At 48.5% G+C, this 24,257-nt stretch overlaps 1 protein-coding gene across 39 annotated transcripts in view; it reads left to right on the top strand.

The window, feature by feature from the left end:
• Celf4 (CUGBP Elav-like family member 4) overlaps positions 1 to 24,257 on the top strand; it is a 278,683-nt gene that overhangs the window by 67,322 nt on the left and 187,104 nt on the right. For all 39 annotated transcript variants that reach the window (XM_029547031.1, XM_029547026.1, XM_029547017.1 and 36 more), the window contains exon 2: positions 8,546 to 8,628. In XM_029547031.1, the coding sequence (XP_029402891.1) occupies positions 8,546 to 8,628 (83 nt within the window). The remainder of the gene's footprint in view (positions 1 to 8,545; positions 8,629 to 24,257) is intronic.

The following is a 24,257-nucleotide window of genomic DNA, read 5'->3' as shown; positions in this document are numbered from 1 at the left end:
AGATGTTCTGAAGGCATGTAGAGTCCAACCCTGACGCCACACTAATGCCCTCTGTGGAAGAACACTGGTGCTTAAGAAGACCTAGGGGTAAGTGAAGTCAGGCACCACCTCAGCTGAAGACCTGTATCCCTGTAGGAAAAGATGAGGTCATCCCTGAGCCCCTTCTCTCAAGTGAAGGATATGGGTGGAAGGTGGAAAGGGAGAATATTTTTACATAGAAATTCAGGTGTCTATCTGAATATCTACCATATTCATATTGTTCCTCAGACATGTCCAAGACCCCTGGGGTGGGTGGTAGGAACTGAGCCCCAAATTAGCCCATGATAGGTGTTGGGTGTCTTCCATTCTGCCAGCCATGTCTGGTGCCTCTCCCAGACTACATCTGAGCTGCGAGAGTCTGACGACACCCCACATCTTCTCAATGGTACATGAATGATCAGAGGCTGGTTATGACAGCTTCTGCCATACAAGAGCCAGTTCATGAGTGGGAACACCCTTGTGCTTCTCTGAGGACTCTGAGGAGCGTCAGACTAGAGCAAGGACACAGAACGGGGCCTGAGGTTGTGGAAACAGAGGCTATGGTGTGGTCAAATGAGCACATAAGTTTCTCCACGGGCCTCAGTAGGAAAGGGCTACTACACCTCTACTCCCTTTGTCTCCTGGGTCATCAACCCTGGCCAAGAACTGAGGAGGAAAGACTGTCAATATGTCATGTCCACTTTTTGTTCCTTTTCCCAGTTCTGTAAAACACAAGACATGTAAGTCTCTGGTGTTTAGGGTGTAAATGAGCACAACTAGCAAGGAGATTAACTTGGCAAAGGACCCACAGGCTGATCTGAGGTCTGCAGCTCCTCATTCAGAGCCACTGTGGTGTCTCAGCAAGAAGAAAAGGAGGAGGTGGGTCCTGTTTCCCTGAGAGTCTCAGTTTAGGTCAGGGAATCTGGGCCACCCCAGCACTGGGCCAACTCTGTCTTGAGGACAACCATGGTAGGAAGGACTAAGCAAAGGAGGGGAACTCCAGGGAAGCCCATTCTCCTCTTACAGTGTGCAGTAGAGTTTAATTTTGCAGAAACCTGGCCATGGTCTTGCATGGACCTTACTCTCTATAATTTCTGGTTTAGAAAGGAGACTCCAAGAGGGCAGAGCTGGGCCTGGCTGAAGCAGCAGCTTATTGCCTGGTCTTCGCCCCAAGGCTGCCTTCTCAGAGAAAGATGGATGGCTCCACCACTAGCTTACTCTCTCGTACATCATTCCCCACCCCATCTAACCCCTTCTCTCCTTCAGCCAGTCATTGCTACCTTACTACTCTCGTGCCAACCCCCAAAAGACTAGAATTTAGAGATGTCTTCTGCATTGTAAGCTGTCTGGCCCTGGGTAGAGAAACCCTCTTCCCCTGTAAGCAGCTCCTATAATAGAGTTTCTCCATTGTGGGCAGACACATAAATATGAGGTAGACAAAGACTCACGGTCTAACTGACAAATGAGATGGGTAATACCCGGCGACTCTAATAGATGTGAGGCTGGTGGAGTCAGGAAAAGGGTTTTGGAGGAAAGATGCTGGTTCACCTGTGGAAAGACATGAGGCTCTGGTGGAGGGAGTTGTGAGGCAGGAAGCAGAGGGAAGATAGATGTTCCAACTCTGCTGAGGCAGTGGGGAAACCAGAACTCAGATGCTATCTGTGGCCAGGGAATGTCTGGGTTTTTTTTTGTTTTTTTGGGTTTTTTTGTTTTTTGCGGCGGGGGGGGGGTTGTTTGTTTGTTTTTAACTTGGAAAAGGAAGCATTACAGGGACTATTGGGATGGAACATGGAAGCAGAGAAGGAGAGGGTCAGATGGTCCAACTGGAAAGGGTTATATACGTCCTAGGAGCTATCAGAAGGGATTTTGAGAAGATGGCACAGTGGGTGGGTGGAAAGATAAGCGGAGTAGGGCTTGTCACTCGCTTTTTCCTCCTCACTACCCTAATTTCTGGGCCCATTCTTAGTGCAGAGCATGAACGGTGCTGAGGTAAGGCTACATGGAAGTCTGCAGCATATGAAAGGCAAGTGGGTTGGCCCAGCACCCAAGAGATGGCTTTGGAAGGAGGTACATGTTTAGGACAAACCCACAGGTAGGGGAAGGGTGTAGGACCCAGAACATGGGGAGATAGTAGAAAACTGTGGGCTCAGAAGGCCAGTAACCTCTCTGGGGAAACTTTCTGACTTTTTATTCTTTGCTTTGTCCACCTATAATATGAATATCACTTCTTAGCACAGATCTACATCGCTATTAAATCCCAAGGAGAATTCTGGGGCTGGGCTGGTGGTGGTCTGAGGATGGAGTTTCAGGCTTCACAGCAGGCCCAATAGATCCAGACCTGAGACAGATCCTTGAACTGCACACAGGGCCAGTATGGTTCAACATGCCCCGCTTTGCATGAAAAAGCCTTGTGTTAATGTGCTTGCAAAACCAGGTGATGCGCCCCAAATCCTCTTCCTACTTCCTCTGTCCCTCCTTTCCCTTTTCACTTCATCCCTTAGGTCTGACTGGTCAGTCCCCTGAGACCCCATTTTTTCTTCTGATCTCCCCACCTCCCAGTTCTCTCTTACTTCCTCCAAACCAGCTGATGCCAGGGCCTATAAGACCTGATGTTTTATTAAAGTCTAGATCTTCCTATTCTAAGGCCACCTTCCTCTGACTAATTCTGTAATTCAATTAGTAGGAAGCCGAGGCCTGGTTGCGGGGGGAGGAAGGGGAGCCCATCACATCGGGAGCCTTTCCTTCTGCGATGATTACACCCCAGGCTGCAGCCCTGTTCGAGTTGGGCAGGAAATTGTTCTTCCTTCACTTCACAGTGACAAGGGCCTTTTATCCCGGCTCACGGGGGCTTTGTAAATTACTGCCATCATCTCTGTACAATTAATTCTGCTGCACTGTGTTTTTCCCCCACGTGGGAGAGGGCCCCACCCACTTTTCCAGGCACCACCAGTGCCCCTTAGCTCATGGTGGGTAGTAGGCTGCTCTGCTAGAGAAAGAGACACCCTTACCCACAACTTCTCCTGCCAGTGCCTCGACAATCCCCGTTCTGCCGTTTCTTCCCAGCTGGATTCTTGTACCTGGGCTGTGCTGTTTATTTCTCCCTTTCTTCCTGTGTTTATGTCCCAAGGTCCCCAATCTCTCTTCCGGGCTCAGTCATGGATCTGTTGCCCGCCTTTCTTTCTTTCTTTCTTTCTTTCTTTCTTTCTTTCTTTCTTTCTTTCTTTTTTTTTTTTTTTTTTTTTTTTTTTTTTGGTATGCTTTTGGTCTCTCAGCCCTTCTGCCTAATCTGAGAGATATAAAGATGGTGTCTCCACTCTCACAGGATAGCAGTCTGTTCAAAGACACAAGACATGAAGTTGGCAAATAGAAGGGTGAGTAAATAGAAACCAGCAGCCTGAAAAGGTTAGGTGGCTATATAAAGACAAGCAAGCCCAGGCTAGCAGAGTGCCAGAGCACAGGCAGGTCAGGGGGTGGCAGCAGAGGAGGGCCACCTCCAGCTGTGAGGAAGAGGAGGGGCCTAGGTCATCCGTTTCTCTCTAAGTATGTTATTTCTCTGTCCCCACCCGCGGCCAGATGGTTTCCAAAGTTCCTTTTCTCTCTGACAGTCTGGGGCTCTATTCTACTCAGTCTAATGCTTTAACTGCAGAGAGAAGAGAGAGAGTGTGGGGGCCCTTGAAGGGCAGAAGGGCAGCAATGAGCTGGTGGAAGTGGGTAGAAAGAGGAGAGCTCAGGGTGATGTCACAGCTCACACAGAGATTCCCTGGGCCACACACCTGGGAAGATCTCAAGAGACCAGAGAGTCCGACAATGCTCTCAGAGCAACTGGCTTCCCTATCCTGGACTCCATTCCCCAAACACCAACCCCTCTCACTCAGCTCTCTGATAGCTTGCCAGGCAGAGAAACTGCTCCAAAGCTCAGACCTGCACTGTCCAGTTGCGGCACAAAGGAGACGTTGAGGTAGCAGGGTATCTGCCCCCCCCCCCACCAGAAGACTGTCCTCAGGCTGTGTTTGCAATAAAGCTGACGCCTGGCAATCTGTCTGTCTCCTCGGCACAGGCTGTGGGTCCTGCATTCCGTGTCACCTACTCTCATCTATCCCATTTTCACTCTGTTCTCTTCTTCTCACACAGATTGGTTTTTTTTTTTTTTTTTTTTGAAAGTTAATTATGCAAGTGATCTGTGAATACAGTCTGAGTCTAAATGTGTCAAACCAAACAAAAAGTGTAGAATCACCACAGGGATACATCCCCCATCAGCACCTCATGCTCCTGCGTTCAGCTCCTTGCAACTTTGCCTGTAAATACAGACAAGAGTACATACGGAAGGAGTGGGATATGCCTCTACTGTGTATCCATGGCATCCATTATCATACACTTTGTTTCTCCTCTCTGATGACGCTGATTGCTGTGTTGGTACATTACAGGTCATTTTACCTTTTTAACTACTATAGAGTATCCAGTTTTAAAAATAAAAGTGCTCTTGCCTTGGTGGCTTTTATTTTTTAGGTTTTCAGGCTTGGTTTTGTTTTTCCCCTACTCCTAACAGCCACAATGGACTATGGCCCTCTCCTCTCAACGCACGAGTGCCACCAGACCATACACTTGTAGGACTGGAACTTGGAGAGGGTGACTGGGCCTGAAAGCCAGGAGGAAGAACCTTTATGTCACGGGTCCCGTCACAGCAAGGACACACCCTTCCCAGAACCTTTAAGGTCCCCCAAAGGAAGCCCTGTGACTAGACCCACACATCGTGTGCAGTTATAGCTACTCCACAACAGGATCTGCCTGCCACCCACACTGTGAATTCACATACGGCCTCTGCAGGGACGGCTCTGAAGGATCCACTGTGCGGCCTCAGACAGTGGGTTTGGCTGACTTAGGGCTGCCAGGCTAAGGCTGGAAAGCGCATCCTCCAAGCCATCCCAACTTCCCAGCTCAGAAACCCAGGGCGCAGCCAGCAGTGAACCATGGGCTGTAATAGCTAGCTGCTCGGGTGGAAGCTACGAGTGCCTCTGCTCTGAAATAGGTGATCTGTGCCAGTGTCTGATAAAGCGTGGCTCCTAGGATCCCACCTTGGACTCCACCCCAAGCCCATGGTTATGCGGAATATCCTGTGAGGGCAAGCTCTCCTCCTCTAGCCTCCTCTCTACCAGAGCTGCCATCCCCAGGGCTCTGCTCTCATCTCAGTCAGGGCACAAGCTAGTCCTTCCTTGCGGTCTGGATTTGGCATGAAGAGCAGCTTATCCGTATCTGCCTTCCTCAAAAAGCCTTGAGTGAGCAGACTAATCTCTCCTGCTGCAAAGGGAAGTCCACATCCAACCGCTGGGAGATGGCTAGAGAAGGGCCAGTGGCTTCCTTGTAAAGCTGGACCTTCCTCACAAAGAGGTAGAGTGATGGGGGTGGGGGGATGAAGGAACGTGTTCTGCCCTTCCCCACTTCCTACATCACAAGAGGGAACACGTACCCACAGCAAGTTTCACAAGGCCTGGATTCAGCTTTGGCTAAAGACCACTGGTTAACAGATCTCCCTACAAGCTTCTAAGAGGGATTACTGTCCCCAGGTTAGATATAAGATAGATAAGGAACCTGTGATTCAGAAAGAAAAAAAAAGAAGGAGAAGAAGAAGAAGCCCTGAGTGATCTGTGGCTAGTAGAGGGCTCTTCTGAACAAACTGTGGATTAGCTTTTTCAAGGAATTCCAGAAGACGGATATGAGTGTACTGTCAGGCCTGACTTGGGAGCCTACAGAAAGGAGAAAGGCAACCTGCAGTGACCCACCCACTGTCCCTCAGAGCAACCTCAGACTCTGTCATCACAAAGGAAGTCCAGCACGTTATATCATCCGTGGGGTCTAAGGTAGCTTCATCCTTGGCAGCTTCTGAACACAGTCTCTGCGACCCCTCCATCACCACTGCCTATGGCCCTCCAACAAGTTAGCCAAGGTGTTCGGGCATTCAGCGCCCTCCATGAGTAAGGCACCTCTGCCCTGCTCTGAGCAAAGAGAAGCAAGCAGACACGGAACCAGATGGAGTTCCTGCCCTCATCTGAGCACTAGGAGGTTGCCAATCAATGAGCAAATAGATATTAATGTCAGGGAGCACCGGGTAACAAATAGGAAAGGAAATGGGGCAAAAGGTCGGGGGGGGGAGATGAGTGTGCTGGAGATTGGGGTGGTGGTGAGTAGACAGGCAGAGAGAAGTGATGGAGGAGATCACATCCGACAGATGCTTGAAGGAAGTGCAGGAGGAAGTGGGCCAGGCTGGTAGAAGGGGGATTAAGCAGTCACTGTGGAAAAAAGGATCTAAGATAGAACATGTCTCACAAAGATGAGAAAGGGTAAAGGAGCCAGGGAGTGAGCTAGGAAAGAACGATGGGCAGGCAGTGAATTCAGAGGCACAAATAGCAGGGGAAGGTCACTCGGTCCTGAGAGGGGCTTCCTAAAAGATGCGGCTACATGGCAGGGCTCTGGGGTCTCTCGAAAACAGTGGAAGAGAATCCTGAGAGCTGGACCAACGCAACAGATTGGAAGATTCCACTCTGGAATCCTTACTTTATTATGCTGGGCTGTGAAAACAGTATGGTCACTTCCTGCTTCTCCTTTCCTGACTCCCTCTTTCTCTCCAAACCTACCCCTGACCTTGTCCCTAGCTGGCTCACCTGCACGCAGCGGAGGAGGCACTAGCTGCCTCTCTGTAGCAGGCAGAAGACAAGGCCAACAAGGGGACAAGGGAACAGGAGGAAAGACGCCCCTGGGAGAGAGAGGCAGGCGGCAGCACGAGGGACGACGTCACAGGGCCTCTGACCGCTATTCATTTCAGTCGCCTGTGTCTCCATCAATAACCGTCTGCCAGTGACCAGGAGGGAAGAGGGGGGAGAGGAGGGAGGAGGGGCAGTGTGGGCCTGGTCCAGGGGAGGGAGGACGGACGGTCGGCTTGAAGACTCCTTGGCAGGAGGTAGAGCCAGCCCTGGATCAGGAGCTTCTGTCTCCCAAGATCTATTTCCTTTTTTTATCTCTGTTTCCTCTTCACACACATGTTCCCTTCCTGCCCAACTCGCCAGCCCGCAGAGACAAGGGAGCGGGATCTATTTCTATATCAGAAGGGGAGGAACAGAGGTTAGTGGCTACAGAGCTTGATAGTAAGGCACAGGAGAGGACATTGTGGGGGCTCTGTGCATCAAGTGGCCACAAGCCTAATGACTAGAACTGTATGTAGTGTGTACCAGCCACTGCCAGCTGGAGAGCCTCCAGAGAAAAGAGCCTGAGTCTAGCACAGAGAACGCATTCACTAAGTAAATGGCCTTGGAAGAACCAGAAGGCATATGGGGAACAGGAAAGGATAGAGCCCAAGAAGGAACTGGAGCAGTCAGAAACTGCTTCAAGTTGATTCATGAAAAGGACTGGGTTGGGGCAGTAACCGTGGCAACAGTAGACTAGTCACAAAAGATGGAGGGGGACTAGAAGGAGCAAGGGAGTGGGGATCTACCCTGCTGGTCCTCTCTCTAGGGTAGGGTCGGGGATGGCTTTGCAGGCAAGCCTGTTTTAGCAGAAGACGGCCTTTACAGTCTTACTGTGGCTTCCAGCTAGTTTTGCAGATCAGCCAAGCTGCATTCATACCCGCAGACAGGGGAAGAGTTCCCTGTAGCTAGTCTGTTCCTGTGTCATGGTGCCTACAGGGGGGCACTGAACCCTCCAGCGAGCAGGTTGCACCGCTAGGAACACTCTAGAGTCCCTGACATGAAGCAGTGGAGTGGGGTTGTTACAATGGCTCAGGAGGGAGATGTGGACAGGACATTGGAGAGCATGCTCAGTTCTTTTAATTGAAGAAGACGCGGGCGAGGAGGTATGAGGCAAAGCTGTCCTCGAGGAGTTAAGAGACAGAACACTCCGGTAGGCCTCGGTGGGATTGATAGCCCAAGAAACCTTCAGACTAGACTGTGTGAAGACCCTCAACACAGCTTTGACAGCAGGAACTGGGGCCGAGAACACAAAGGACATATGACAACCCTATTCGTTTGATTAAGACAACTGACCTGCTCTGGCCTTTATCTGGAAGGTCCCTGACACTTGTACTCCTGGGGGGACCAGATCAAGGAAGGAGGCCCAGGCAAGAACAGCCAGGAGAACTAAAAGGGAAAAATTGCCCCTTCTGAGAGGTGTAGGGGCTAGCGTTGAAACTGATTAAAAACAACACTGACAGGGAGTGGGGAGACGGCAGAGACGCCTGAAGCACTAGGGCGCAAGGACAGGAAGAGACCCACGGGCTGAGAAGGGGGGCGTGGGGAGTGGGGAGTGGGGAGGACTCCGAGGAGGGAGCAAAATAGAAAAAGCCACGGAGGAAGACAGCAGACAGACGGGAGACCGAGGGGCACGGAAGCTCCGAGGAGAGAGCCCAGGAAAGAGCGAGGTGGGGAGAGCGGTGACGAGCCAGGAGGGCGGGAGAGTGGGGCGGGCGGCAGGGCGCGGCGGCGGGCCGGGCCTGGCTGGGGGCGCCCCCACTGACCCTTGTCGCCGCTTGCTTCCTTCCCAGGCTGCGCTTTCCTCACCTACTGCGAGCGTGAGTCAGCGCTGAAGGCCCAGAGCGCGCTGCACGAGCAGAAGACCCTGCCCGGGGTAAGTGGCGCCGGCCGCGGCGCAGCCGACCGCGCGCCGACAGGGGGCGACTTCGGGAGGTCGGGCAGCGACGCGCGGGGCGGGGACAGCAGGGACCCCGCGGCCCGGGCTGCCTCCTTCTGAGACCCCGAGCTCGCGCCCAGGGGAGGGTGCAGGGGCCGTGGGTACCGAGCTCGGAAGCGCCCGTCGCTGCGGCTCCTGGCCGTCCAGACCCGACGGGGGAGGCTCTTGGCGGTGGCCGGGAACCCAGGTGCAGTTAAAGCGCACACCGCCCGGGGCGGGGCGCTGCATGTCCTGGGCCTGTAGCGGCTCACTGTCGGGCGATGCCTCCGATGCTCGCCTTGTTCCCAAGAGCATCCAGCAGGGCCCCGCTGGGGTCCCGCCACCGCGGTTCCCTAGCCCCGGGGCCGCGATAGGAGGGGCGCCTCCCCGCCGCCGCCAGTGAGATCACCGCGGTTTATTTAAGGAGCCAGCCCTCGTCTTTGATAAACTATCGCGCCTTGGCCCTGGTTTATAGCTTCTGCGCGGGGGAGAAGAGAATTATTTATGGCCCCCCTAACTGGGTGTGATATCAGCCGTGGCTATTATCGAGGCTAGTTCATCACCATAAAATAAGAAGTGTCCCTCGGGTCAAGGGTCTGCGCGGTCTCTCCTGTGGGTTCAGAGAGATTGGGTTGGAGGGTTAGGAAATATACAGCTGCTGAGCATCTAAAGATAAATGGAAAGATGTGTGTATGTGGGCATAGCTTAAAGGATTTGTAAATATGCAGGCGTATACAGTGGGCGCTGCTGGGAAGCACGTGTGTTCTCGATTTGTGCACGCCTATGCTTAGGACATGCCTGTTTACATTCTTACCAAACAAACCATATGTAAACATAGGTTTCCATTTCTGCCCCCACAGCAGGAAAGGTTAACCGGGTAGACAAGAGCCAGTGGTAAACCCCCGGGTAAAGCAGCAACCACCTCTACCCCATTCCCCCTTGCTTCAGAGGTCTTTAGTTAAGGCTTTGGGTCGAGAATGTGGGATTACACAGGCCCTTCCTTCCATTATGACAGCCTTTGTATTGTATTTTGGTATTTGTGATTGCAAAGCACGGGGCTGAGTCATCTTAATAACATAGCCGCGGATGCAAATGTATGGAAATGCAGGCGCGCACAGATTTTTGTGTGGAGCGGGGCTTTGGCAGGGTGGCCGTTCCCAGTTGGTTTTTTAGTGGCGCGACTACATGCACATATATTATAGTAATACTTTCTGGATGCTCTCTGTGGGATGGCAGAAATGTGCTCCACGTTATGCGTGACGCATAAAGCCATATTGTAAGATAGTCAAAGGTTTCTCAGGAAGGTTTGTGCTGATTAATAAAGTGTTTATGGCACTTTGTTTGGGGGGGGGTGATAGATATTTGAGAGCCACCCAAATGGAATAGAAAATACCACATTGTTATTGGAGGCCCTCCATCAGCTTGAAAGAGATTGCTGGGGAGTTTCATAATGGCTAAAAGCCGGAATCAGATGGGGAAACAGAAAGAGAGATGGTGGGAGGAGGGTTAGGGTTTTTGAAAAAGGAAAAAACGACTATGGATTGTTCCAGATCTAACCTTAACTCGCGGTTGTTTATTTTACATATAATAGAATAGCTAAATGATGAAGTGTATTAGTTCTTTAATAATTTATAGAAATACTTTGATGTTGCAGTAATTACATTAAAGGTCACATATCAAAGGTAATTTGGTTGAGCAGCTGTGATGGTTTCTCAGAAGCAATCAATATCACTGTCCGTGGTGCTGATTTCACCAAGGGGCCTGCCAGATTAAAGAAGGCTTATTACCAGGCAGAAAGGCCCAGGGGAAATCAGGAGCACGTTGGAGCGAGGCACCAGCCCCCCTTCCACCGATAATTAACACTATTCCCCATAATCTGCGTTAATCCTTTATACTGGGAGATCCAGTGGCATTTTATCACAAAGACAAGTTGGGCAAGTCTGGGAGAAAAAGGCAAAAAGAATCATGAATATCTGTTGGCAGAGATGGGGTGAAAGTAGATGCCTCTGGTGGGAGTCAGACACAACCCAGGGTTTTCTTTCCTCCAAAGATTCTGTAGAATCTCACAAACCTCGCCATACCTCCTCTAGGCAGGAGGAGCTCACACAGAGAGACACACATGGAGGAAAAATAGAGTAGCAGGTACAGGTTCTGAGAACACACTGTCCCCACACAAACTCAAATGCAGAAAAATGGAAAACAAAATGGCCAGGTAAAATTATGCTCTAAAGTGGAGTCATTTTCAATCAGGAAAAGCAGAACTGCCATTACTATTGTGAGCTGGTTTTTCTCCTTGGAGGAAGTATGGCACTAGCAAATGCAGGGAGAGGTTCAAACAAAAAGTTCTTCAGCCAAATCATGTGTTCCTGAGTGTGGAGGCTGGGCTTACATATGCCTGTGTGGCTGGAAGCAAGGCACAGGAGAAACCTCTTCTTCACTGGGGTGGCCATGTTAAGTGCCCCAGTGAGCACCCTCCATATCTGACTAAGGAGAATGAAATTGAAAAAAAAAAAAAAAAAAAGAACCTGGAGAACTGGTAACCTCAGCAATTTAGGCACTTTTCCAGACTTCAAAATCCATTAAAATCAATCCATTAAAACCAGCCCTCTACCTTCTTACTGAGGAGAGACAGTAGCAAAAGCTGGTACAGGCTTCCAGCAAGTTACAAAGCCAGCATCCCCTTCCAGCTAGGAAAAATCACCCATTGTTGTACACAAAGGCACGCAAGGGCACATGCACACACCACAGCAGCAGCTAACAGCAGCAGCAGCTGGACCAGAGCCACTCCTCACTCACCTTCATCCAGGAGAACAGGAAAGCTAAAGTTTCTCTTGGGATAACTAGAATTTAGGGAGCAAGTCCCCACTGAGGGTTTGTCTGAATCAGAGGCCAGTTTCTCTGGAAATCAGTCTAATTGATACTTCTTCAAGGGATGATAGAGTCATCTCCTCAACCAGTGTGTCACAACTGGATTCTTATTCTTGGATGTGCCATGAGGTCAGTAGAGTGGGATTACTAAACCATGAAGCCTCACCAGAAAGTCTTCTGATATCCCTTCTCTCTCTCTCTCTCTCTCTCTCTCTCTCTCTCTCTCTCTCTCTCTCTCTCTCTCCCCTTTTCTCTTCACTCTTTTCTGGCTGACTGTCTGACTTTCTGAAGACCAGTCCCTTCTATCATCCATGATTATTTTCCAATACATCCCCTTCCATCTTCAAGTTGCCCATCCACATGGGGACAGACGCTACACACATAACTATAACCAATAATGAGAGACCATAGAGGTTAAGATACAGCGGTCTGCGTAGTCAACTACTTAGCATTCACAGGGAATACTTGCTAAGTATTAGGTGATTCGCATGATGCTGCATGTCACCTCCCTTGCCTCAGAAGCTTTTCAAAACCACACTGAATGGAAGACACAATGATCTTAATCACAATATTGATAAATAATTCTAGATCTCCCACTACCATCCAAGTTCCTCAGTTCTGAGAGTTCTGTCCATTGCTTTAGAACTTTCAAAGTGACAAACATGGCTATGGGTGGATTTCAGGTTTCCTTCAGGATATGAGCAGGTAGGAAGGGAGTTTGGAGTCATATGACTATGTTAGAGGACCAAAAAAACAGCCTACCACTGTGCATGCACAGCATGGCAGAAGCCTGACCAAATAGCCCACCTGAAAGAGAGGTGTTCATGCCCCGTATCATCTCTGAGAACTGGGAAGAATCTGGGAACGCACAGGAGGCCCTGTGGAAGAACTGCATGCCTTAAAACACAGCCCCACTGCAGAGTCCCAGCTGCTCCAGCCTTTGGGGCTTTGCAGGGGATTGTCTTCCAGGGAGAACCCATCTGTTTCCAAAGTTAGGAATATGGGGCCTAGGGGACGAAGCTCTAACTAGGGAAATGCAGAGATTGTGATGAGAGGTGGCCAGAAAAACTCCTTCAACAGCAGAAAGTTTCTTGGCCAGAGCTGGGGAAAGTGGGGGACTGAGCCCAGTGAGCAGGAGGCCTGAAGACACTGAGGAGGAAGCTGTGTGGTGGGGAGCTGGCATGCTGGAAGCTAGCTGTTTCTTCTTGGTAAACACTGAAACACCAATCTGCTAGTTAAAGATGGGCTTTTGTAACCTCACTGGGCAACTAACACATGCTGTTGCCTCCCACTCACCCCCTCAAGACACACAGGAGACAGGCAATGTCCCTAACATCCACACTCCCCAACTCAGATCATTGTGGTGCAGGGCTTGTCATTTCCATGGCAAATTAGGGTGACCTTCTGTGAGTTTGTTAAGAAGGCTAGTAAGATGGAAAATTCACCAGACGCAAGGTTTGAGCGGAGCCTTTGCACTGCAGTCCCTTCTAGTGTCTGCCTCTAGTCTCCCTTGCCCTTGATTTCATTTAATTTTTTTCTCACATCTTCTGATCTGTTTCCCCCTGTTCTCCCCTCTGGATATCCTCTTTTTGCCTTTCATTTCCACCTCCCTCATTTTTCCTGTCTTCTCGGTGTCTTTTCTCCCTCCTTTCCTTACCTCATGCTTTTACTTACCCCATCTTGGCACACGTACAAGGCTCTAGTGGGACCTCCATCAGCCTTCAAGGGGGCTTCCCTAATGAGGCCCCTCTCCCTCTCGAACTGCCCTGCCATTGAAGGATCCATCTAATTTTATGTACAACTGTAAAGATGAATGATAAGTAGAAAGGATAGAGGCAAGAAGATGAATAAATTATAAAGGGCAAATGATGACAAGCCTGGGGTCCCCAGAGAGAGTGATATGATAACAGAAACTAGAGACGAATTTATGAAGGGAAGAGTTAGCATGCTCAGCGGCTGTGAATTCTCTGAGGTAGTTTTACAACTCCTGGTGATCGGCATAATCAAAGCATTTCGGTTTAGAAATGTGATATATTTCTACTTGTCTGTCTTGCAGGAAGTGTCGGTTATGTCTCTGTGTAGTGAATCTGCATCTTGCCATGACCTGTGTCTTCTCTCACAATCTCTGCCACCTCCTTTGTCTCTGTTTGAGACAGTAGTATCACAGCCATACTCACATGCTTCTCCTGCTGTCCTTCTGGCTAAGTGTGTTAGTTTAGGAACAGGATGACAAAATACCACCAACTGGAGGCTTTAGCCACAAAAACATATCTTGGTTCTTGATTCACAAACTGAGATGCCTGTAGGGTCTGCTCCTCCTGAGGGCTTAAGGACAATGTCTCCTATGCCTCTCTTCTAGCTTCTAGACCTGGGGCTCTTGTTGACCACAGGTGTTCTGTCTGTTGTTTTGTCTTATAGTCCTTGATCCACTATTTCTGTACTCATGTGTTTCACTTCTAAATACACCAGTCACATTAGATCATGACCCATCCCAAGGACCTTATCTAGGTTCTCTGTAAAGATCCCGTCTCCAAAACGTTCTTACTCACAGGAAAGACTTCATTCTGTCTGGCACAGGCACAGTTTAATCTCTAACATTGAACACTACCTTTGAGTATTCCATTGCAGAAGGAAAAACGATCTTCAGTGATGCCTGAGACATGTTCTTCTGTGGGGAAAATGGGTGACATATCATTTTTCTTTCCTATAGTCCTTAAAGAGAATTTTCCATCTGTCCTTTAGATGGTGGCCCTTAGGTATACAATTTAGTACCCAAAGAACATTGGGCATTGTCTGAAGATGCTCCTGGCATCTGTGAGGAGTAGCCACATATATTAGTGGATTAGTCTATGTATTCTGAAATACAGGTGGCAGTCTCCCCAGTAATGATCTGGTTCCCCAAATGTTGTCTGTGCCAAGGAAGAGAAAATCTCCAAGGACCAAAGGTGGTGTAGAAGACAGGAAGGACAGTAAGCTCAGAGGCTGAGCACTCCCTCTTAGTGCCTGCTTCTCATTCACTTTGAGGACAAGTCCAATGGTCCTCATGATGAGAGGAGCTGGAGGTTGTGGTGAAGAGCATACATTGAAAAGCTGTGAACAGCTGGAACAGCAAAGTCCATCTCCTACCTCTGAGCACAAAGCTGGTGATGTTGTAGACATCAGGGCAGACTCAGCCCAAGACCATTTCCAGCTCTGCTCTCTACTTTGAGTGACATGAAATAAATGATCTGAGTGACATGACCTGAGAATTTGCTCATGACAGAGAAGTAATAAAAACCCAGACATCCAAAGCTTATCCACTGGGGAGCTCTCCAGCACCTCCCCCTATGGAAGATCCTCTCCCACCTCAACAGAAAGCCCACGTGCCAAGCTTATGTGCAGACCAACATCCCTTTGCTATGTGACACAAATCTGATCCCATTATCCAGAAGGCAATGCCCACATGAAGGGAGTTCTAGAGCCTCAGGAGGAGAGCCAAGGGACTTTCTATGCAGAGACAGTGTCAGTTGTGCCGAGAGATACACCTACAGCAGCACGGCTTGCCTTTCTTCCTTCAGCCCTATGTTCCACTACCGCCACTTTAGACCCTGCTCTCCCCTCCTGTAGAAAGAGCTTGAGTCCTCCCCACGTCAGGGCTTTGCTCATGCACCTCCCTCCTAGATGTGCCATTTCTTCTCTGCTCTGAACACACTGGCTTCTGAAGTTCACATAAGTTGATCACATAAATGACTGTAGACCCTGAGATGTCCGAAGCAAAGTCCAGGCCTCGATACGTGCTGTGGCTGGTAAGACTCTCCTTGAGCCATAAAACATGTGCCCTTTACCATGGGCCTGGACTCAGGAAGGCGTGTGGGTGAATGGATGAGACCTGGGGATCGAGGTTTATGTACAGCTGTCAAAACAATCCATGTGACTCCCTCTCATCTAATATCCTCCCCAGAGCCACCTTCTAGATTGTTTGCCTCTGGAATTCCTTCCAATTCTGACATTCTTCATATTCCTAATAATAAAAGAGCCAGCATTTCCACACATTGCTGAAGAAGACAGAATAAAGGGGTTAGTGGGAAAGCTCTGCTCTCTCCTTTGACTTATGTGGGACCAAGCATCTGTATGACATGAGCCGAGAGTTTTCTCATGACAGAAATGGATCAAGAACCCTCACCTCCCAGTCTCATCCATGGGGGGGGCCTACAGCCTCTCCATTTGGAAGACTCCTTCCCACCCGGATAGAAAGCCGGTATGTCAGGTTTGTGTGCAGCCCAGTATCCCTTTGCTACAATGATTTTATCATCTGCCCTCCACCACTGCCCTCATGGATGGCAAATGTGGTAAAGCGAGGGTCAAACAGATCCCTCCCTGGTGCTCCTACCCAGAGCCAAATCTGGATTCTCAATAGCCAACCCATCTCCGCGCTCTGCTCATTCTGAAGAGTCCAGAGAGACATGTTGCCATTTGCAGCATCGCTGGTCCATTGTCATACAGTACAGATACCTTGTCCCAGGTTCAATACAGAACAAAATTAGCAAGACTGTGTTTGGCTAAAGATGTTTATAATGTGGTAGTAATGGAAAGTGTCTGGTGGTTCCAGAAAGATAAATCAGACTGTCCTGAGGAATACCATCCCCAGTGGTAGCCACTTACTTCCAGACCCTTGCCCTACTAGTACTTTCTCCATAGGATAATCAAAGTTATCTCTGTGCCCTGTGATGCCTCAGGGCATCTCTCTGCCCTCAGAAAACCCAGCCAAAGGCCAACCCCTCCCTGGACTCCCCAGACCCCCAAAGCCCTTGCACACTTGTCACCTTCCTTCAGAGACCTCTGTTTTCTATTTCAGTTGCCCTTTTCTGGACAATTCTCACTCACCCTCAAGTCCTAAGCCTGACGTGTATTCTCTGTACAAACTCTGTCCATGTGAGATTTGTAGTCCCCAAAGTCACCCAGCACTGCTAGTTAGTCCCAGAGTCCCCTATTAACATCACATTTCACATCCAGAGATACAGTCACCAGTGCTTGCCTTGCCTGGTTCAGAAGAAGGTGTGGGGATCCATGAAAGGTAGTTTCTCTCTCTGCAGAGTGTCCTTTCTGACCACAACCAGGTCAGTCCTCACAAACCCCTTTATCACATACATTCGCCCTAGGATTCCAGCTTAGATTTCCCTGTTGGGTAGACTTGGAAACAAAACAACCCTAGCTTTGTGGTGTTGGGTGCATGGAAGAAAGGCTACAAGGAAGAAGCATTGATCCCAGGAGCCACAACTGGTGAGGGTGTGAGTGTGTGTGTGTGTGTGTGTGTGTGTGTGTGTGTGTGTGGTGTGAGGTGTGTGTCCTCAGGAGAGGGAGCCTGAGGTTGCCACACAGCCTGTGCCTGCATGAGTCTTGGCAAGACTATTAAAGGGCTTCTCAACCATTCTTCAGGAAGCAAGACCAAGACACAGGATTTCTGTATGAGCTGCTACCTCTGGCTGGATGTGCTTCAGGACTGGGGGTTTTGTTCCTTTTAGAGAGCATTTGTGTGGGTGAACAGAGGACAAGATTCCTCTGTCTTTTGGACCAGTGGGGTTCCGGAACTCTGGGCTGCCTTGAACCATCAGAGATACGCATCCCCAGGTGGTGATGGCAAAAAGTAATATTGTTCTTTATCAAAGTCCTCATGAAAATAGTTGTAGCAAGAAAAGCACTAGTGTTCAATGGAATGAGGTCTTCCTAGGGCCTCAAGTCTATGGTGGTGTAAAAGCATATCAGGATCAAACACATTTATGGTATGCCCTCAGGCAACCACCAGGGGGTGCCAGAAAGGTGACTTTCTTTCATGGTGGCCAAGTGGGCACAAGTCAAGAGTTTAACACATAGCCTTGTACCTAATTCTGTGTCCAGAAGTCAAATGATTTGATACATACTGTGGCTTCAGGTTCAGAAAGTCCCCCATTTCTAAATCCCCCAGAAACTTTCTGTAACCCCCTGACTGAATGACAGAATCCCCACAGAGCTTCAGAACCTCACTTCATACTCCTGGTATCATCCATGGAACATTTTGAGGCCAATGCCATCCATACAAAGCTCCCTGTTGTTTGAATCTCCCAGACTAAATGTGGAGATCAGACAACAAGATCACTGCAACAGTATCGCTAGAGCTTTGTTAGGAGGCAAAATGATGCCAAACATCCAACTCCTCCCTTGAGATATCAACAGCCTGTGAAGATGTCATCCTTCGGTATGACTTGGGTCTGAGTTTTCTATTTTCTATAATGAAGTCACGTGTGTGAGCCCTTTATATGCTGAAAATCACTATAAATAACTCAACTCTAATTATTAGTGACAAAACAATGATGTGAGTACAGATGACCTCCAGAGTCCTTTGCAGCAGTGCAATCTATGATTCCTAATTCACATTTGAAATAGAGGATAATAAAAATATAAAAAGGTTCAAATATGCAACTTGGACTATTTGACCTGTTTTACCTGCTTTTTTTTTTTCAGAGAAATATAATGGCAGTAAGCCATCATGACCAGAAATTGTCCATGGATGGGGAGAGCAGAATTCTTTTTTTTATTTTCTATATTTTCTTTATTAACATTTCAAATGCTATCCCGAAAGTTCCCTATACCATCCCCCGCCCCTGCTCCCCTACCCACCCACTCCCACTACTTGGCCCAGGCCTTCCCTTGTGCTGGGTCATATAAAGTTTGCAAGACCAAGGGGCCTCTNTTCCCAGTGATGGCNGATTAGGNCATCTTCTGCTACATATGCAGCTAGAGACACAAGCTCAGGGGGTACTGGTTAGTTCATATTGTTGTTCCACCTACAGGGTTGCAGCCCCCTTCAGTTCCTTGGGTACTTAATCTAGCTCCTCTATTGGGGACCCTGTGTTCCATCCAATAGCTGGCTGTGAGCATCCACTTCGGTGTTTACCAGGCACTGGCAAAGCCTCACAAGAGGCCGCAATATCAGGGTCCCTTCAGCAGAATCTTGCTGACATGAGCATTAGTATCTAGGTTTGTGGCTGATGATGGGATGGACTCCCGAATGGGGTAGTCTCTGGATAGTCCATCCTTTCATCTTAGCTCTAAATTTTGTCTCTGTACCTATATCCTTTCATGAGTATTTTGTTCCTTATTCTAAGGAGGAATGAAGTATCCACACAATGGTCATCTTTCTTGGTTTTCTTCTGTTTTGCGTAATGTATCTTCGGTATTCTAAGTTTCTGGGCTAATATCCACTTATCAGTGAGTGCATATCTAGTGACTTCTTTTGTGATTGGGTTGCCTCACTAAGGATGATATCCTCCAGATACATCCATTTGCCCAAGAATTTCATAAATTCATTGTTTTTAATAGCTGAGTAGTACTCCATTGTGTAAATGTACCACAGTTTCTGTATCCATTCCTCTATTGAGGGACATCTGGGTTCTTTCCAGCTTCTGGCTATTATAAATAAAGCTGCTATGAACATAGTGGAGCATGTGTCCTTATTACCAGTTGGAAGATCATCTGGGTATATGCCCAGATGAGAGAGCAGAATTTTGATGGGTGTGTAAGGCAGGAGGAATTGGAAGGGTGGCATGTTAGTTAGCTTTCCATCACTATAATAAAATATGCTATTTGGAATGTTCTACTCATTGTCAATTGGTCTGTTGCTTCTGGACTCACAGCAAACCAACCTGTCATGAAGAAACAGAACCATGTAGATCAACAGCAGAGGACAAAAATGAAGGAGAGATCTTAGACAACATAGTCCCTTAAAGGGGAGTTAATTCCTGGTTTCCTAAAGACCTCCCATAGGCCCCAGTCTTAAAGACTCCACTTCTACACTGTGCTACCTTGAGGATATTTAGGGACATTAAACATCAAAACCATAGCAGTTAGCAAAACAAATATATGAGGTTTGGAGGGATGGAAATCTGAACTTTCTTCCACTCAGGACTGAGAATGTAGAGGTTTAGAGAGTGAAGGGCATTTCTTGCACTGCATTCTTTAGAATCTCCAGGCCTTTATGACCAGTGAGTGCCCATCATCTCCAGGCAAGTGAGTTGCCCAAGATCCTTTACATGCTGTGGCTTCAGGCTCAGATAGTCCCCCACTTCTAAATCGCCCAGAAACTTTCTGCAACCCCCCCGACTGAATGCCAGAATCCCCACAGAGCTTCAGAACCTCGCTTCATATTCCTGGTATCATCCACGGAACATTTTGAGGCCACTACCACCCATACAAAGCTCCCTGTTGTTTGAATCTCCCAGACTAAATGTGGAGATCAGACGACAAGATCACTGTAACAGCATCGCCAGAGTTTTGTTAGAAGAGTCTTGGGTCATACTTCACATGCCTGGCTCATGACAATCAAACTGTACCTTCCACATTGGAACAAAATCCTAAGGAATTGATAACCATGAAGGAGTTTGGCAGCCCCAAGCCTAGCCCGAGGTGTGGTGGCAAAATGGTATCCTTGTCCAGGGGAGACCTTTAGTCCAGACATGCAAGTGCTGGCATCTATGAGTAAAGCCACTGTCAATGAGGTGAGAATGGCAGAGGTTCTGGGCAGGGTTCTGTCTGCTTCTGCTGATTGAAGGCTGGCAGAATGCTCTCAAATAGGAGGACAGGTGTGGAATATTGTCTCTCCAGTCATGGTAAGGATCACCATTCACTGAGAGCTCAATATGATCCATGTGCTCTACAAATAGCTCCACCAGTACTGTTGTTCATAAGAGAAAAAAGAGAAGAGGATTTCCCAAGGCCACATGGTTAAACCTAGGTCTAGCCAGGGCACAAATGCCACTGAAAAACTAGAACTGCACAAGGCCAAAGACAGTGTCATCATGCAGAGGAATGACTACACAGCTATCCATAACACAGACTCTGGTGTTGGGTCATCTGTATAACAATGTCAAGATAAGTTGGATCTCTTGTTGTTAACCAGTGATTTTTCTGGCTCGGTGCATTGTATCTTTACCAGAAAAAGGAAGAGCCTGCTGCCTCCATCCCTTATCAAAGATGCAAAATGCTTCCCTGAGGTTCCCTGTCCAATAGACACCAATATATGCCTTAATAACCAGGCTCATGTCACAGACCCATGATCATACATGCTTATGTTTATAAAGGAAAGAGGAGTGCACATTATGGGCAGGGACCAGTAAGCTTTGCCACCAGACTGATAGAGATGGGCAGAGGTTACAGGAAAGCAAGCTGGATAGAGCATTATTGTAACCCCACTCCCAAACTACATGAGTCTTGAATTCAGACCATGAACTGCCTAGCCTTACCCCAGCCAGACTGTGATGAGCCAGGAAGGCTGACCGGCTCTGCTCTTTATTCCTCAAGACCTCTCTTGAGACTCAGTCAACACTATAGACAAAACGAGCACAGGCCATCCTCTGACGTCGGTCAGCACCCTGGACAAGACCCACTATCACCCTCTGATGTTAGTCAGCACCAAGGACAAGACCTACTTGGCCACGCTCTGATGTAGGTCAGCACCATGGACAAGATCCACTCGGTCCACCCGCTGATGTAGGTCAGCACCATGGACAGGACTCACCCTGGCCCACCTCTGGGAGCAATCAGCACCATGGACAAGAACTCTTTAGCCTGTCAGCACTGTGCACAATGGCCACTCAGCTGCTCCTACAAGAGGTCCAACTGACCCAGGAAGTGGGACAGGTCACAGAGGACAATGTAAGAAATAAGCTGACTCTAATTGGTCCCAAAGATTCCCCTTTGCTTTCCCATTGTCAGGTCCCACTATATCAGAACTGATATAATCTTCCAATCCAGCCCTACTAATTGCCTCTTTATAAGAGGACACTCAAACCCTGTGTGTCAATAAAACCCCTGATAGGGTCCACAGTCACACAATATGGCTTCCAATACCACCAGCACTCTGAGCTGTGTGATCTGGGGCTAGTCATTTCACTTCTCAGAGCCAGTGGTGTGTTTGTACAAGGACAGCCTATGGAGAATAAGATATAAATTCCTGAACACCTGTTACACAGAGGAGGTGCCCACTGACCTGTTGATATTCCGTCTACTCCTTTGATCTTTTCTGACCCACCTCTGCTCCCATTTTCCTTGATGACCTAGCCACAAACTCCCAACCATATAACCCAGCCCAGGGTGGTCACAAAGAAAACCTTCAAGCCACACCCATAAAATGGATGTGGTGACAGGAGTGCCCAGGAATATGGCTGCACCCTCCTGATCATACTGGGGCTTGCCAATGTTTGCGGAACAGTTTGAGATCATTCTATTTGTGCCTCAGGAGAGTTGTTAGTTAGGTGTTTGTCCTAATGAAATGAGTGATCCCTGTGTGAGAAACACACATTTCCATCTCCACCTCTGGTTCACAAACTTTTCACCAGCCAGGGAGTAAAGGGAGCCCAGGAGACTCCAGAATCAGGAGCATTTCCAGTCCCCTGAATGGTTGGAAGGGACCAGCAGGCCCTTCAAGACAGGGAGACAGAGCATCTGAGATGAATATGCATTCAGCCTCTCCCGGCAGCCCTGACAGCTGGCACCCGACAGCTGGAACCGCTCAGGGCCTGCGAGAAGGTTTTTAATTCAATTCAGTAAGTGTTTCCTGAGCACCCACCAGGAGCGTGGCCCTGCGCTGGGTGCTGTTTGGCAGATGGAAGCAGGAGAGGGCAAGGACCCCCGCCTCCCCTTGGGGCTTCCCTTCTGCAGAAGAGGAAAGGTGTACATGCCAAGCAATTAGAGGACAATGGATTGAGACTCAGGCTGCAATTCAGAGCTCGCATGGTTCAGGAGTGCTGAGAAGCAGTGACTATTCACTGAGTCTCTTCGTCAGATCACTGTGGCCAGGCACAACGGGGCAGCCTTTGAGGGATGTGAAGGTTGTGGGAGGACAAGAGAGCCTGGAGATAGCGTGCCCAAGAGATGGCAACATGAACAAAGGCAAGGAGAAAGGAAGAGAGGTTGTAACAAGAAGTTTACTCAGAAAGGGATTGGGGTGGCTTTATAATTCAAGAGAGGATTACCACCCAGTGAGGAATAAGGTCCCTTTCCTTTGGATTCTTGGGTACTGCAGAAGTGTCCCAACTAGGAAAGTGACCATTCACCATCGTACAGCCTATGCAGATGGAGACCTGATGTGAAAGCCTGATAGTGGAGGGTCATCAGAAATGGGAGCTGGGCACTATGAGTGGCTAGCCTCAGTTTCCCTTCCCAAGTACAGACTCAGTAGGCAGAAATGGTACTCCTGGGGCACACTGAAGGGATACTGAGTATGCACCCGGAAAAGACACATCCCTTGAGTCTCAAAAGATCCTGCTGGTAGAAGGTAGAAAGGAAATGAGGCTCTCCCTGAGCCTCTGGAGCTGCTGGGGGATGTTGTACTCCCTTGACATATGGAAAGCTATGCCCACCTGTGGAGGAAATCTGTACAGCAGGACCAGTCACACAGAACTGCCCTGGGTCCTAGCTATCTTACCACTATTTGTGGGGTTTCTTTGACACTGATTTGTAATAAGAGAGAAAAATAGACTCCTTCATACACGGGAGTGCAGAAGATAGGCATAGCCTGGACTCCTGCACTGTAAATGTCTTTCTTGTATCCTCCCTCGTCCTTCGGCCTTAGAAATACTGGGTGTTCTTCTCATTCTATGTTCAACCCATCAGAAAACCTTGCTTCTTCCTTTTAGGATTGAAAAGCTCAATGCCATGACTAAAATGCTTCTCTGCCATTGTTTCTCTCCTAAGAATCATAGAAGCTCTGAATATTAGAGTTGGAAGGAACCTTAGCATCACCTGCCTGCTCCCATTTTGAATCCAGCTGTGGAAATGCAGACGCAGTTGGTTACAGCTCTGTTGAGTTGCTGTGTCTTGGCTGACTCTGTAGTAAGACCTTTATTCATGATTGACAGACTGAGGGAATCCACTGTAATTTACAAGAGTGGGTAGGACACAAGCTCCATTAGCATCCATATTAAGGGGTGTGCTCTGAGCAGTTTTATTACTTCATAGTAGACAGTCCAACCATGCTTCCAAGTTAATGTCCTGCCAAGCCCTCTTTAAAGAACAAATACAAAGCATGTATAATTAGCACAGTACTGCCATCGCACAGCACAAGTATAGTACTTGAAAACACTATTCTCCACTGAGCATGGTGAGGGTGGGCCTCTGTAATTTCAGCTACTTGGGAAGCTGAGGCAGGAGGATCACAAAATCAAAGCCTGCTTGGAATACAAAGCAAGTTAAGGTCATCCTAGGTAACTTACTGAGACCCTATCTCAAAATAAAAACCCATAAAAATTCTGGAGATGTGGCTCAATGATAGAGTATTTGCCTAGTATATATGTGGAGCCCAAGGTTAATCCTTAGCACCCCCAGACAACAATCAAACAAACAAACAAACAAATAAAACCATTAATCTCTTAGACATATTTGGACAAATAGTCATTTTGTCTGCACTCACTTGGCCATCAATGTTTTGTGTGCTAGAGGTGGGAGTGTAGCTCAGTTAGTAGAGGGCCTACCTAGCACATACAAGTTCTGGATTTGATCCCCAAAACAAAACTGGTGTGGTGCCACATACCTGTACTCTCAGAATTAAGGAGGTGGGAGCAGGAGGATCACAAGTTCAAGGTCATCATAAGATAGATAGTGAGTTCAGAGCCAGCCTGAGCTCCATGAGACCCTTCTCAAAAGAGTGTGTGTATGTGTGTAAGAGGGAGGGAGGGAGGGAGGGAAGGAGGGAGAGAGGGAGAGGGAGA

This window comes from Mus pahari, chromosome 15, assembly GCF_900095145.1.
Source record: "Mus pahari chromosome 15, PAHARI_EIJ_v1.1, whole genome shotgun sequence".
Classification (NCBI taxonomy): domain Eukaryota; kingdom Metazoa; phylum Chordata; class Mammalia; order Rodentia; family Muridae; genus Mus; species Mus pahari.
The sequence above is the reverse complement of the archived record's forward strand: the minus strand, read 5'-3'. Positions and strand labels throughout refer to the sequence as shown.